This window comes from Eriocheir sinensis, chromosome 50 (genome assembly GCF_024679095.1).
Source record: "Eriocheir sinensis breed Jianghai 21 chromosome 50, ASM2467909v1, whole genome shotgun sequence".
Classification (NCBI taxonomy): domain Eukaryota; kingdom Metazoa; phylum Arthropoda; class Malacostraca; order Decapoda; family Varunidae; genus Eriocheir; species Eriocheir sinensis.
The window spans coordinates 6,204,809-6,217,846 of NC_066558.1; the positions used below are offsets into that span (position 1 = coordinate 6,204,809).

A 13,038-nucleotide genomic window follows, 5' to 3' on the forward strand; every position below is an offset into this window, starting at 1 on the left:
TACATATGGAGATTTTTTTATGTTTATTAGATAGACAGATAGTGATAATAATACGAATAATGTGCTACAGGAAATACTTATAGGGGCTACACACCTAAAATAAATACACCCAAAAAACCCACACCAATCATTACCTACCCGATACAATGCCTCAAAAAAACTAAATAACCCCAAAATAAAGCCTTTTCACCCCTTGGCAGCCATTAAGGAGGCGAAAAAGAGGTGTTTGTCAGCAAGGAGAAGAGTGGCCGCCATTGTTGTTGTTGTTCTCCTTGCTTCGCCGCCTCCATTTTCCTCTCCTCAGATAAATACTGCAACCTGGATCTCCTCGGCTACTGCAAAATGGTAATATGGGCTCGGGGCATCAAAGGGCAGGAGTTAAGGGCAGGGAAGGCCGTAGGGAGGAAGTTATTAAGGGTTTTGTTCATGTGATATTTTCGGTTGGTTTTAATTTTTCGGTGTTTTGGGTGAGTTATTTTGTTTTAAGGTTGATTTGAGTGTTTGTGGTGGGCCTGTGGTGTTTGGGGCTGTGTGCTGGTGTTTGGGTGTGTGTGCGTGCGTGTGTGTGTGTGTGTGTAGGGAGGTCAGGCCTAGTGGTAGTGACGGTTCTCTAGAATGACACCCAACTCTTCTTCTTCTTTTGACCTGTATTTTAAGGTTGATATGACTGTTTGTGGTGGTGTTTGTGTGCGTGCGTGTGTGTGTGTGTGTGTGTAGGGAGGTCAGGCCTAGTGGTGGTGACGGTTCTCTAGAATGACACCCAACTCTTCTTCTTCTTTTGACCTGTATTTTAAGGTTGATATGACTGTTTGTGGTGGTGTTTGTGTGTGTGTGTGTGTGTGTGTGTGTAGGGAGGTCAGGCCTAGTGGTGTTGACGGTTCTCTAGAATGACACCCAACTTTTCTTATTATTATTTTGACCTGCATCGCTTCGTGGGTACGCCTCCTCTTGATTCTCTCTTCTATTCACTGGGTGTTCTTTCCACAGACAATCTAAATTCTACAATCACATTGAAATAATAATCAGATATGATTGAAAAGTGGAAACTCTTCAGTGTATATGAACTGAAAGTACTCCCTCCATCGTTCACGCCTCTGGACAGGCCAAGCCGTCAACACAACACAACTGTTTCAGCACTGCCCTAGTGATGGCGTGTACGGCCCACAGAGTAATAACTTCTACTTCAGAGCAGTTAATACGTGAAATCGGCTCCCTTCTGAAATAGTTGAGGCTCAAACAATTAACACATTTAAATGTCGTCTAGATAAGGATTGGGAAACTGCAGACTTTAAGTTTGACCCGACCATGTCACCACCCTCAGTTAACTTATGTCAACATCATACAAGCACAGCATAGTCGTGTCATTCGACTGGTCTGCTAAGTGTACTTAAGTGTGCTTCACCCTTTCCATCCGTGATGCCGACGTCAGCGTCACAGTATGGAAAGGGTCGAGGAAATGGAAGTGGATTAATCCTCTTCTAAACCTCTCAATCCTCCTCTAAATTCCTCTTGGTCCTCTTCCATTTCCTCTTAATAAGTTTAGAAGAGGATTAAGAGCAAATGGAAGAGGTTTAGAAGCGGACTAACGGTGACGCCGTCGCCGGAGTGAAGGGGTTAAGTGTAAGTGTATGAGCAAATATCATGTTAGGCCTACACACTTACTTTCAAGCACTGGACTGAGAAGAGTTTTGCCAGTGTGTACAAGACACACATGCATCCCCACCTGGAATTTGCAGTACAGGTGTGGAGCCCTCAAAGCAGAGTAAACATCAATAGAACAGAAAAAAGTTCAAAGAAGAGCCACCAAGACTGTCCCATCACCAGAACCTCCCCCATGAAGAGTGGCTGAGAAGACTTAACATGCCCAAGCTTGAGGATAGGAGAGAGAGAGAGAGAGAGAGGGGGGACTTGATAGAAGTTTTCAAAATAATGAGTGATATTGATAAACACTCATTTTCCAATCTACTAACACAACATGAAGTCTTCACTTCAAACAAATATATAAACAGAGAACCAAGAAAACACAAACACAACACACTGACACACAGAGTCATATATACAAGGAACTCACTCCCAGAAACCATAGTTAATGCTACATCTACAGTAGCCTTCAAGAAAAAATATGACAAACACAAAACACAGACAAATATGAAGACGGCAACAGGATCTATCTTCGGAGATCATATGTAAATCCCGTGGATCTTATTGGCAAGTCTTTTCTAGTTATTACTGGGAGAGGCAGGCTACACATCACAGGAAGAACAGGAAACAAACTGCAAAGGAAAAGTGACCCTCGGTACACCACATACAAGGTTGCTTTTCCCATGCACCTAGTTTCTTGTTCTTCCTGGGATGTGTCGCCTGCCTCTCCCAGTGCAAACTAGGAAAATGTGGCTCTGCTGGACTTCTGAAATGCATGTTCCATTGTGTCTTGTATTATAGAAGGTTACACCCACCGAGTCTGTCTCTTAATTCTACTTGGCTTCACGGACTCTTATTTAGTATTTTGCCATCCAGTGATATATGTGTGTATTTACCTAGTTGTAGTTTTACAGGGCCTGGGCTCACGCTCGTGTGGTCCCGTCTCCGTATCTGTATTTGTCCAACTTTTCCTTAAAGCTTTGCACACTCTTCGCCGATACTACATCCTCACTAAGTCTGTTCCAAACCTCTACATTTCTTTTCGGGAAGCTATATCTCTTTATGTCTCTCAAACATCTTCCCTTCCTCAATTTTTTTCTGTGTCCTCTTGTGTGTGTGTGTGTGTTGCAGCCATCTCTAACCCTCCATCCCTCCACAGGGCGCCAATGCCTCCCAGCTGGAGAAGGAGATCGGAGCAGACCAGTTTCCCCCCAATGAGCACTACATAGGGCTGGTAAATGTGAGTATGAGGCAGCCAGGGACACCTCTCCTCCCGAAAGTGACCTATCTTTCTGCCACTCCTCTAACTCTTTTTAGGAGGAGTGAGTAGCGGGCTTTTTTTTCATGTTTTTTTCCTTTTTTCTATGCCCTTGAACTGACTCCTTTGCTGTAAAATAAAAAAAACAATAAAAAGAAAAACAATAAGAGAGGAAGGGACGGACGGAGTAGATTCTGACTTATTTTCATCTTTACAATTGCCTTTTCTTCATTTATGCATCAATACTTTTTATGGATGAATAATAGCTTCCTCTACTTCCATGTCCCCTAAGCTATATATGATTTGTTAATGGTAGAACTATTTTACTACTTAGGTATATATAGACTTTTTATTCGTTTGTTTCTTTGTTTGTTTATCTATTTTTATCCTTTTCATGCATAAACTACAGCTGTCTCATTCTCTCCTCTTCTCTCTTGTAGTTTTATTTAGTATGTTTATTTATTATTACTCACTTCATCATTATTTGTATATATTTATTTTACAGTGAACTATTCGTAACTGTTTCTTTCTTCCTCTTCCCCCCTTCTTGGCAACACCCTTTTATCTTTTTATTAATGTATTTTATTCCTCATTTCATCAATGTTATTTTTATTTATTTATGTTGGTGATAAACTATAGCTCTCCCCATTTTCCTTCATTTGTCATCTATTCCTTTTTTGTTTCTTCTTGTTTCTTCCTGTACTTCTTCCTTCATTCGTCATCCATTTCTTTTCTAGCCCTTTTTGCGTCTCCCTTCAACTTGGTTCTCATTTTTTTTATTTATGTTTTCTCCCATTTCCAGATCTCGTGCTCCGTTATTCCTTCCCGACTCAAGCTTCTGAATTTTGCGTCATTTCTTCATGTACTCTTAATATCATTCATTTCATCATTTTTATCATAGGTACTTATTTTGGGGTAAACTAAAGGTCTCCTCTCCTCCATCCTCCCCAGTCTGGCAGTACCATTTATCTATTTATTCATTTATTTCTACTTCTATTCATGTATTTTTTCTTTTTTTTTCCGTAAATTAACCCGTCCGCTGCAATTGACACGGATTTTGCCTTCACTGGTAGCCTGGTAACATACACTCCCAGGTCTATCTCTGCCTCCCTGGTGGATAGTGGAGTGTTTCCCATGTGGTATTGGTGTGCTGGATATCCCTTCACTGGTAGCCTGGTAACATACACTCCCAGGTCTTTCTCTGCCTCTGTGGTGGATAGTGGAGTGTTTCCCATGTGGTATTGGTATGCTGGATATCCCTTCACTGGTAGCCTGGTAACATACACTCCCAGGTCTATCTCTGCCTCCCTGGTGGATAGTGGAGTGTTTCCCATGTGGTATTGGTGTGCTGGATATCCCCTCTCAAGGTGCAGGACTTTACATTTTTCTTCATTGAATTGTAGCAGCCACTTTTTGTTCCACCTCTGTAGCTTGGTGATGTCTTCTGGTAGGAAATCCGCAGTCAAGGGGTCAACTAACACTCCTTCCTTCTCTCCTCCGCCCAGTTCGGCAACACATGCTACATCAACTCGGTGCTCCAAGCGCTGTACTTCTGCAAGCCGTTCCGTGAGAAGATCCTGGAGTACAAGGCCAAGAACAAGCGGACGAAGGAGACGCTGCTGGCCTGCCTGGCGGACCTATTCTACTCCATCGCCACACAGAAGAAGAAGGTCGGCAGCATCGCACCAAAGAAGTTCATCGCCAGGTTCAGGAAGGAGAATGGTGAGGGGGTGTTATGTTATGTTATGTATTTATTTATTTATTATATTTTTGTGTGTGCGTCATTGATATTTTTTTATAGAAGTTCATCGCCAGGTTCAGGAAGGGGAATGATGAGGGGGGATGACCTTTTTTTGTGTGTGTGTGCTTTGTTTTTTTATTTGTTTATTTCTTGTTATTGTTTATTTTATTTTATTTTTTTCTTTATTTACTCTTTTTTTTGTGTGTGTGTGTATGTGTGTCTGTCTGTGTGTGTGTGTGTGTGTGTGTGTGTTTTATTATTATTGTCATTTTTCATATATTTTAGCTTTTGGTTAGTTTGTTTATTGTTGATTTTTAGATACATATCCATTTAATTGTTGTCTTTCTAATTGAGTCATTCTTCAGTTTCCTTTACTTTTCATCTATTTTATCATGTTATCATCAGTCCACCTCTAACCCTTTCATTCCCTTTCCAAGATGGCGAGATTTAGCATTTTTCTTCCTCTCTCTTCTTGTACAGTTAAATTTGAGTGTTTCCATGTGGTATTGGTATGCTGGATATCCCTTCACTGGTAGCCTGGTAACATACACTTCCAGGTCTTTCTCTGCCTCTGGTGGATAGTGAGTGTTTCCCATGTGGTATTGGTGTGCTGGATATCCTTCACTGGTCTCTCTCTCTCTCTCTGCCTCTGTGGTGTGGAGTGTTCCCCACCTGGTATCTCCACGGCCCCGCCACACTCAACTATCTGCTGTTTCTTCTTATTTTTATTCTTTTCTTCTTCCTCTTTTTTCCTTCTTGTTTTTCTTTTTCCTGTTTTCTTTTTTGTTGTTGTCTTTGTCTTTTTATTTTATTTTTCTTCTTTGTCATCTTTTTCTTTTTTTCTCTTCTTCTGTTCTCATTTTCTTTTTCTTCTGTTCTTCATCTTATATTTTCTTCTTCATGTTCTTCATCTTTTCTTATTTTCCTCTTCATATTCTTCTTATTTTCTTCTTCTTACTATTATTATTATTATTATTATTATCATTATTATCATCTTTTCATTTTTTTTCTTTTTTCCATTTCCTTTTCTTCTTTGTCTTTTTCTTCCTTGTCTTCTTTTTTATCTTCCTCTTTTTCTTGGTCTTCTTCATCTTCATTTACAAAATAAAACAAAAAAATACTTTACTCATTTTTTATCATATTGTCTTATATTTTCCAGAGAAGCAGCTGGCGGGGCGCGCGAGTGGCAGGCCAGGGGGCGGGGACGGGGAGCAGCAGGCCGGGGGTGGGGGTCAGCAGGACAGCGGGGGCGGGGGGGGCAACACACAGCAGCAGCAGCAGCATCAACAGCAGCAGCAGGAGAACACTTGGGTGCACGAGATCTTCCAGGCTGTGGTGACGAGGGAGCTGCGGTGCCTCAACTGTGAAGCGGTGAGTGTGTGTGTGTGTGTGTGTGTGTGTGTGTGTGTGTGTGTGTGGGGGGAGAGGAGTATTTTTTTAACCCATCCGCTGCAATTGGCACAGATTTTGCCTTCACTGGTAGCCTGGTAACATACACTCCCAGGTCTTTCTCTGCCTCTGTGGTGGATAGTGGAGTATTTCCCATGTGGTATTGGTGTGCTGGATATCCCTTCACTGGTAGCCTGGTAACATACACTCCCAGGTCTTTCTCTGCCTCTGTGGTGGATAGTGGAGTGTTTCCCATGTGGTATTGGTGTGCTGGATATCCCTTCACTGGTAGCCTGGTAACATACACTCCCAGGTCTTTCTCTGCCTCTGTGGTGGATAGTGGAGTGTTTCCCATGTGGTATTGGTATGCTGGATATCCCTTCACTGGTAGCCTGGTAACATACACTCCCAGGTCTTTCTCTGCCTCTGTGGTGGATAGTGTAGTGTTTCCCATGTAGTATTGGTATGCTGGATATCCCTTCACTGGTAGCCTGGTAACATACACTCCCAGGTCTTTCTCTGCCTCTGTGGTGGATAGTGGAGTGTTTCCCATGTGGTATTGGTATGCTGGATATCCCTTCACTGGTAGCCTGGTAACATACACTACCAGGTCTTTCTCTGCCTCTGTGGTGGATAGTGAAGTGTTTCCCATGTGGTATTGGTATGCTGGATATCCCTTCACTGGTAGCCTGGTAACATACACTACCAGGTCTTTCTCTGCCTCTGTGGTGGATAGTGGAGTGTTTCCCATGTGGTATTGGTATGCTGGATATCCCTTCACTGGTAGCCTGGTAACATACACTCCCAGGTCTTTCTCTGCCTCTGTGGTGGATAGTGGAGTGTTTCCCATGTGGTATTGGTGTGCTGGATATCCCTTCACTGGTAGCCTGGTAACATACACTCCCAGGTCTTTCTCTGCCTCTGTGGTGGATAGTGGAGTGTTTCCCATGTGGTATTAGTATGCTGGATTTCCCCTCCCAAGGTGCAGGACTTTACATTATTCTTCACTGAATTGCAGCAGCTACTTTTTGTTCCATTCCTGTGGCTTGGTGATGTCTTCTGGTAGGAAACCTGCAGTCAAAGGGTTCAATGTGTAAGTCTGTACTTTCAATTATGTGGCCTGTGCTGTCTCACAAGTTTCATATTTTCTTCTCTCTCCTTGTCTTGTTTTTTTCCTTTACCTTCTTCATCTCCTTCTCACCCCAACCCATCACCCCATCCACAGGTGAGGAGCACAGACGAGGTGCTCAACAACCTGTCCGTGGAGGTGCACCAGAACACCAGCATCACCCACTGCCTGCGCTGCTTCTTCTCCACCGAGACCATCAGCGCGGAGAACAAGGTGCTCTGTGAAAACTGCTGCTCGCTGCAGGAACACCAGGTGAGGGGAAGTGGTGGCCAGGTTACAGTAAATAAGAACATAAGGAGGCAAATAGTAAATAGTAATAAAAGGATGTGGTGGCTGAGTGGCCAGTGTGCTGGCACAGCATCCAGAAGGACGCAGGTTCATGTCCCGCTTGCTGCCACAAGCTGGCAGTTTTTCAGTCACTGTTGAGTGGCCCAAGACTACCCACATGCTGTCCTGAAGAGCGCTTATCAACCTGACCCCTAGATTCTCTCTAAAAAGAGGATCAAAGATGAGCTCTGGCAGACAACGTAAGCCAGGCAAGATGGAGCCACTGTAAACACTTGCCTGTGCCATAACAGGCTGGGGCTGACCACCAGGCCCCACCAGGGTGCCATACATGAAACTTCAAAAAGATAATAATAATAATAAATTATAATTACCATATATATAACTCACTCACACACTCACTCTTCCTCCCCCGCCCTCACAGAAGCGAACGAGAGTCAAGAAGCTGCCGACCATCCTTGTTCTGCACCTCAAGCGTTTTCAGTTCCTGGGCCAGTACAACCGCACCCTCAAGCTGTCCCACCGCGTTGTGTTCCCCCTTGAGCTGCGGGTCTTCGATACTGTGAGTGGTGACTTTACCACATTTAGTATATGCCAACAGTTACTTATTCCCTCCATCACAGTTTTTTCTCTATTTTCTCTCTTTTTTTTCAGTACCTTATTTAGTATTTATCAACAGTTATTTATTCCTTCCATCCCCCTATTTTTTATGTTGTTTTTTGATGACATAACAATTTTTCTTGCCCCTCATGTTTATTTTACATTATTAATTTACTATCATTTATTTATTTGTTCTATATTTACTTTGCCCTTTACTTATTCATGTATTCACTTATTTTTTCATTTTTTTATTATTTTATTTATTTATTTTTATTTTTATTATTATTATTATTATTTTTATTTATTTATTTTTTATCCCACACTGACCTAATCTAACCCGCTAACCTCCCCTCTCTTCCTCCGTGACCCCAGAGTTCAGACGCAGTGAACCCCGACCGGCTGTACGACCTGGCGGCGGTGGTGGTGCACTGCGGGACGGGCATCAACCGCGGCCACTACATCGCCATCGTCAAGTCACACCGCTTCTGGCTGCTCTTTGACGACGATGCGGTGGATGTGAGTACTGGCTTATTTAGTTTAGTCTACCCCCTTTTTTTTTTTTTTTTTTTTCTGGTTATATTTATTTTATTTTACCTCATTTGCTTTTCATTTTTTTCCCATTTTCATTTATTTTAGTTTACCCCCATTTTCGTTTTTTTTTATTTTAGTTTTTCACTTCAGTTTCATATTTTTATTTTAAGTTTTCCTTCCATTTTTATTTTATTTATTTTTTTTTTTCTATGTTTACTTTCACCCCATTTTCACTATTTTTTTTTAGATTTCCCATTTACATTTTTTTTTATTTTTGTTTTTGTTTCACCCTGTTTTATTTTTTTCCCCATTTTTATTTCTTATTCTAGTTTCCTCCCATTTTCATATCCCCTAAGAAATATATTGAGCTTTTTTTTATAAGCTGTAATTTTTTTTGTAATTTAGAGAGAGAGAGAGAGAGAGAGTAACATCCATATTTTCTCTCCATCCCTTCCCTCCCATCCCCATTTTTCTCCCCTCCCTTCCCTTACCACTCCATTCCATTTCCCTCCCTTTCCATTCCATTCCCCCTTTCCTTCCCTTCCATTCCATTCCTTTCCATTCTCTTTATCCTTTCCCTACTACCCCTAATCCACCTCTCCCACCCCATTCCCATTGTCTTTCCCATACCAATCCATTCCCTTCCATTCCCTTCCTTTCCCTTCCCTAACCACCACTTTTCCCCTTCCCTTCCTTTCCCATCCCTTACCATCCTCTCCCTTCCCCTGTTCCCACCACCCTCCCCCCTTCCCATCACGCAGAAAATCGACCCGTCCGTCATGGAGGAGTTTTACGGGCTAACGTCGGAGCTGCAGAAGTCCTCCGAGACCGGCTACATCCTATTCTACCAGGCCAGGGACCCCACATAACTTAAGGGTCCTATGCTAAGACATCCTACACTAACACTACAACTCCTACTAACACCTCTACTACTACTACTACTACTACTACTGTGTCTTTTCTCCTCGTTCTTCGTCTTCTATGCTGTTAAAGTCACCACCAATCTCCTTGCCGTTAGCTTTCTAAACACTGCCACCACCACCACCACCACCACCACCATTGTTATTACTGCTACCCCACTCACCACCACCACCACCACCACTACCACTACTACTACTACTACTACCACTACTTTGTTTACGCTCTTCACTACTGCTGCCGTCACCACCGCCATCACCGCCGCCGCCAGTAGGGGAAAATATTGTTAGGCCTGGATTTTTTTGTGTGTTTTTGTTTTTGAGAGAATGCAAGTTTACCGTGCCAAGGTTAGGCTTATTTATGTTGGTTTAGGGTTATTTATAGTTAGAGAGAGCGAGCGAGTGAGAGAGAGAGAGAGTAGAAGGCACATGTTTAGAGCGAGGGCGAGGATCAAAACTCTCCGTAGAAATAGAGAAAAAAAATATTAAAAAACGCACTCAAAAAAAAAAGTTAGTTTGGCCAATTCACTTCAGTTGTTTTTTAGAGAGAAGTGAAGTAAAAAAAAAAATACCATAGCATAATAATTTTGTTCAGGAAAAATACATGTATTATTAACTCAGGTCGCGTTCAAAGCCGTGGAGTGAACTTTTGATGTATCGGGGGAGTTAGAACTTAAGGTTTAGGCTCGACTTCGATTTACTAAAAAAAAAAATCCGTGCTCAACCGAAAATTAAAAAAAAATGTGGAAATGTATTAATTTGAGGTGAAGCAAAGTGTATGAAAAACAAATGCATACTTGCTCAATTAGAAACGCAAGACTGGAACTTTCTTGGGTCAGTCGTAAAGAGGAAAAAATTATAATGTAGGATAAGCGTAAAATTCAGCCTATTGATATTTTACGCTGGATAGAAAAAAAATTGTTGTGTAGCGTAATCGTAAAATTCCGTCTATTAGAATTTTACGCTCAATAGATAAAAGGTGGAAAAATTATAATATAGGAAAGTCATAAAATTCAGACTATTCAAATTTGACACTAGATAGAAAAAAAGTGAAAAAAATTAACAGTAAAGTTGTAAAAGTGATACCATTCAAATTTTACAGTGAATAGTAACAGAAGGTGGGAAAATTACAATGTAAAAAAGTCATAAAATTGATACTATTCAAATTTTACAGTGAATAGAAAAACAAGATGGAAAATAAAATAATGTAGGAAAGTCATAAAAGTCAGACTATTAGAATTTGACACCAGATAGAAAAAAAAGGGAAAAAATTAACGCAGAAAAATCACAAAATTCAAACTATTCAAATTTTACACTAGAGAGAAAATAAAAATGAAAAAAATTAATGCAGAAAAATCACAAATATTCAGTCTATTAAAATTTTACACTAGATAGAAAATAAAAAGTGGAAAAAAATTAACGTAGAAAAATCGCAAAATTCAAACTATTCAAATTTAACACTAGAGAGAAAATAACAAGTGGAAAAAAATTAACGTAGAAAAATCACAAAATTCAGACTATTCAAATTTTACACTAGATAGAAAATAAAAAGTGGAAAAAATTAACGCAGAAAAATCGCAAAATTCAGTCTATTCAAATTTTACACTAGAGAGAAAATAAAAATGAAAAAAATTAATGCAGAAAAATCACAAATATTCAGTCTATTAAAATTTTACACTAAATAGAAAATAAAAAGTGGGAAAAAATTAACGCAGAAAAATCGCAAAATTCAGACTATTAAAATTTTACACGAGAGAAAATAAAAATGAAAAAAATTAATGCAGAAAAATTGCAAAATTCAGACTGTTAAAATTTAACACTAGATAGAAAACAGAAAGTGGGAAAAAATTAACGCAGAAAAATCACAAATATTCAGTCTATTAAAATTTTACACTAGATAGAAAATAAAAATGAAAAAAATTAATGCAGAAAAATCACAAATATTCAGTCTGTTAAAATTTTACACTAGATAGAAAATAAAAAGTGGAAAATATTGACACAGAAAAAATCGCAAAATTCACACTATCAAACCCTTACCAAAAAATCAATCGAAAATACAAAAAAAATCAGAACCCATTGAAAAATTATTGAAACATCACTCTGCTCACCCGGAAAGGAAGGGACGGAACGCATTAACCAAAAAGACAAATGTAAATATGAATCACCCATTGAAGGCTCGGCAAAGGGAGTGGTGCGAGTCTGGCGTCCATAGAGAGGGTAATGATGATGATGATGATACAGTCAGCTCAGTCCAGCGGAAGTGTGGTGAGGGAACGTAGGCTCGGCCGAGGCTTGTGGGTCACCATAAGGACACTCACCACCACTATGACACCACCACCACCACCACCACCATAAGAAAAACAGAACATTCATCACCACCACTAAAAACACACCACCACCACAACCACAGGAACAAGAAGTCACCATCACCACCACCACCACGAGAAATACAAGAACATTCACCACCACCACCACCACAAGAAATACAAGAACATTCACCACCACCACCACCACAAGAAATACAAGAACATTCACCACCACCACCACCACAAGAAATACAAGAACATTCACCACCACCACAAGAAATACAAGAACATTCACCACCACCACAAGAAATACAAGAACATTCACCACCACCACAAGAAATACAAGAACATTCACCACCACCACAAGAAATACAAGAACATTCACCACCACCACAAGAAATACAAGAACATTCACCACCACCACAAGAAATACAAGAACATTCACCACCACCACGAGAAATACAATTCATCACCACCACCACCACTGCAACACACGACCACCACTGCAATAACTTTCACCATCACAACACCACCACCACCACAATCATCACCACCACAATAACTAGAAAACTTACCACCACCACAGAAACAAGAAGATACCAACACCACCAACATTCACCACCACCACTACCACCACCACCACCATCACCACAACAGTAACAAGAAAACTTACCACTACCACTACAGCCACAGGAACAAGAACTTACCACCACCACCATCACCACACTCACCACAGTAGCAGTAACAAAAGTGAGGGGAGGGGCGGGTGTGGTAGGCAGGTGTCATGTGGCATAGTGTGGCAGGCGTGGTGTGGTGAGGTGTGGCAGCCTCATCCTCGCTCCTTTCCAAACCATCAAGTCCCGCAAATACTACATAAATAAATCTATATAAATATAAATATATAAATATAAATATATATATATATTGAATCGTACATACAACCTGCTGTATTGCACCTGTACATAAGAGTTTATAAACAGATTTTAGATAGGCTGTTGATTATGACAGAACCTTCACCTTCAGACTACAATAAGGATCATGATTTTTCCTTCCTCTTCCGATTTTTTTTTTTTTTTTTTTTTTTTTTTTACCTGCTCAGTTGGTTCATCTCTTCTCCTCCCTTTCTTCTTCTTCTTTTTCTTCTTCTTTTCACCTGCTCAGTTGATTCCTCTTCTCCTCCCTTTCTTTTTTTTTCTTTTCTCACCTCCACAGTCAGCCCTCCTCCTCCTCCTCCTCCTCCT

At 40.7% G+C, this 13,038-nt stretch overlaps 1 protein-coding gene across 1 annotated transcript; it reads left to right on the forward strand.

Annotated features, from left to right (window-relative positions):
- The first annotated feature begins 214 nt into the window (after positions 1 to 214).
- Positions 215 to 12,276, forward strand: LOC126982033 (ubiquitin carboxyl-terminal hydrolase 46-like). The gene is made up of 8 exons (XM_050833752.1): positions 215 to 345; positions 2,801 to 2,881; positions 4,405 to 4,714; positions 5,800 to 6,011; positions 7,255 to 7,410; positions 7,868 to 8,005; positions 8,416 to 8,559; positions 9,336 to 12,276. Exons 1-8 carry the CDS (start codon positions 343 to 345, stop codon positions 9,441 to 9,443), a joined length of 1,152 nt encoding a protein of 383 aa, XP_050689709.1. The 5' UTR covers positions 215 to 342; the 3' UTR covers positions 9,444 to 12,276.
- The last annotated feature ends 762 nt before the right edge of the window (positions 12,277 to 13,038 follow it).

Excerpts from the sequence above, each read along its gene's own strand:
- LOC126982033 (XM_050833752.1), top strand. Across the intron at positions 6,012-7,254 it reads GGTGCCTCAACTGTGAAGCG|GTGAGGAGCACAGACGAGGT; the intron begins GTGAGTGTGTGT and ends CCCCATCCACAG. Across the intron at positions 8,560-9,335 it reads TTGACGACGATGCGGTGGAT|AAAATCGACCCGTCCGTCAT; the intron begins GTGAGTACTGGC and ends CCCATCACGCAG.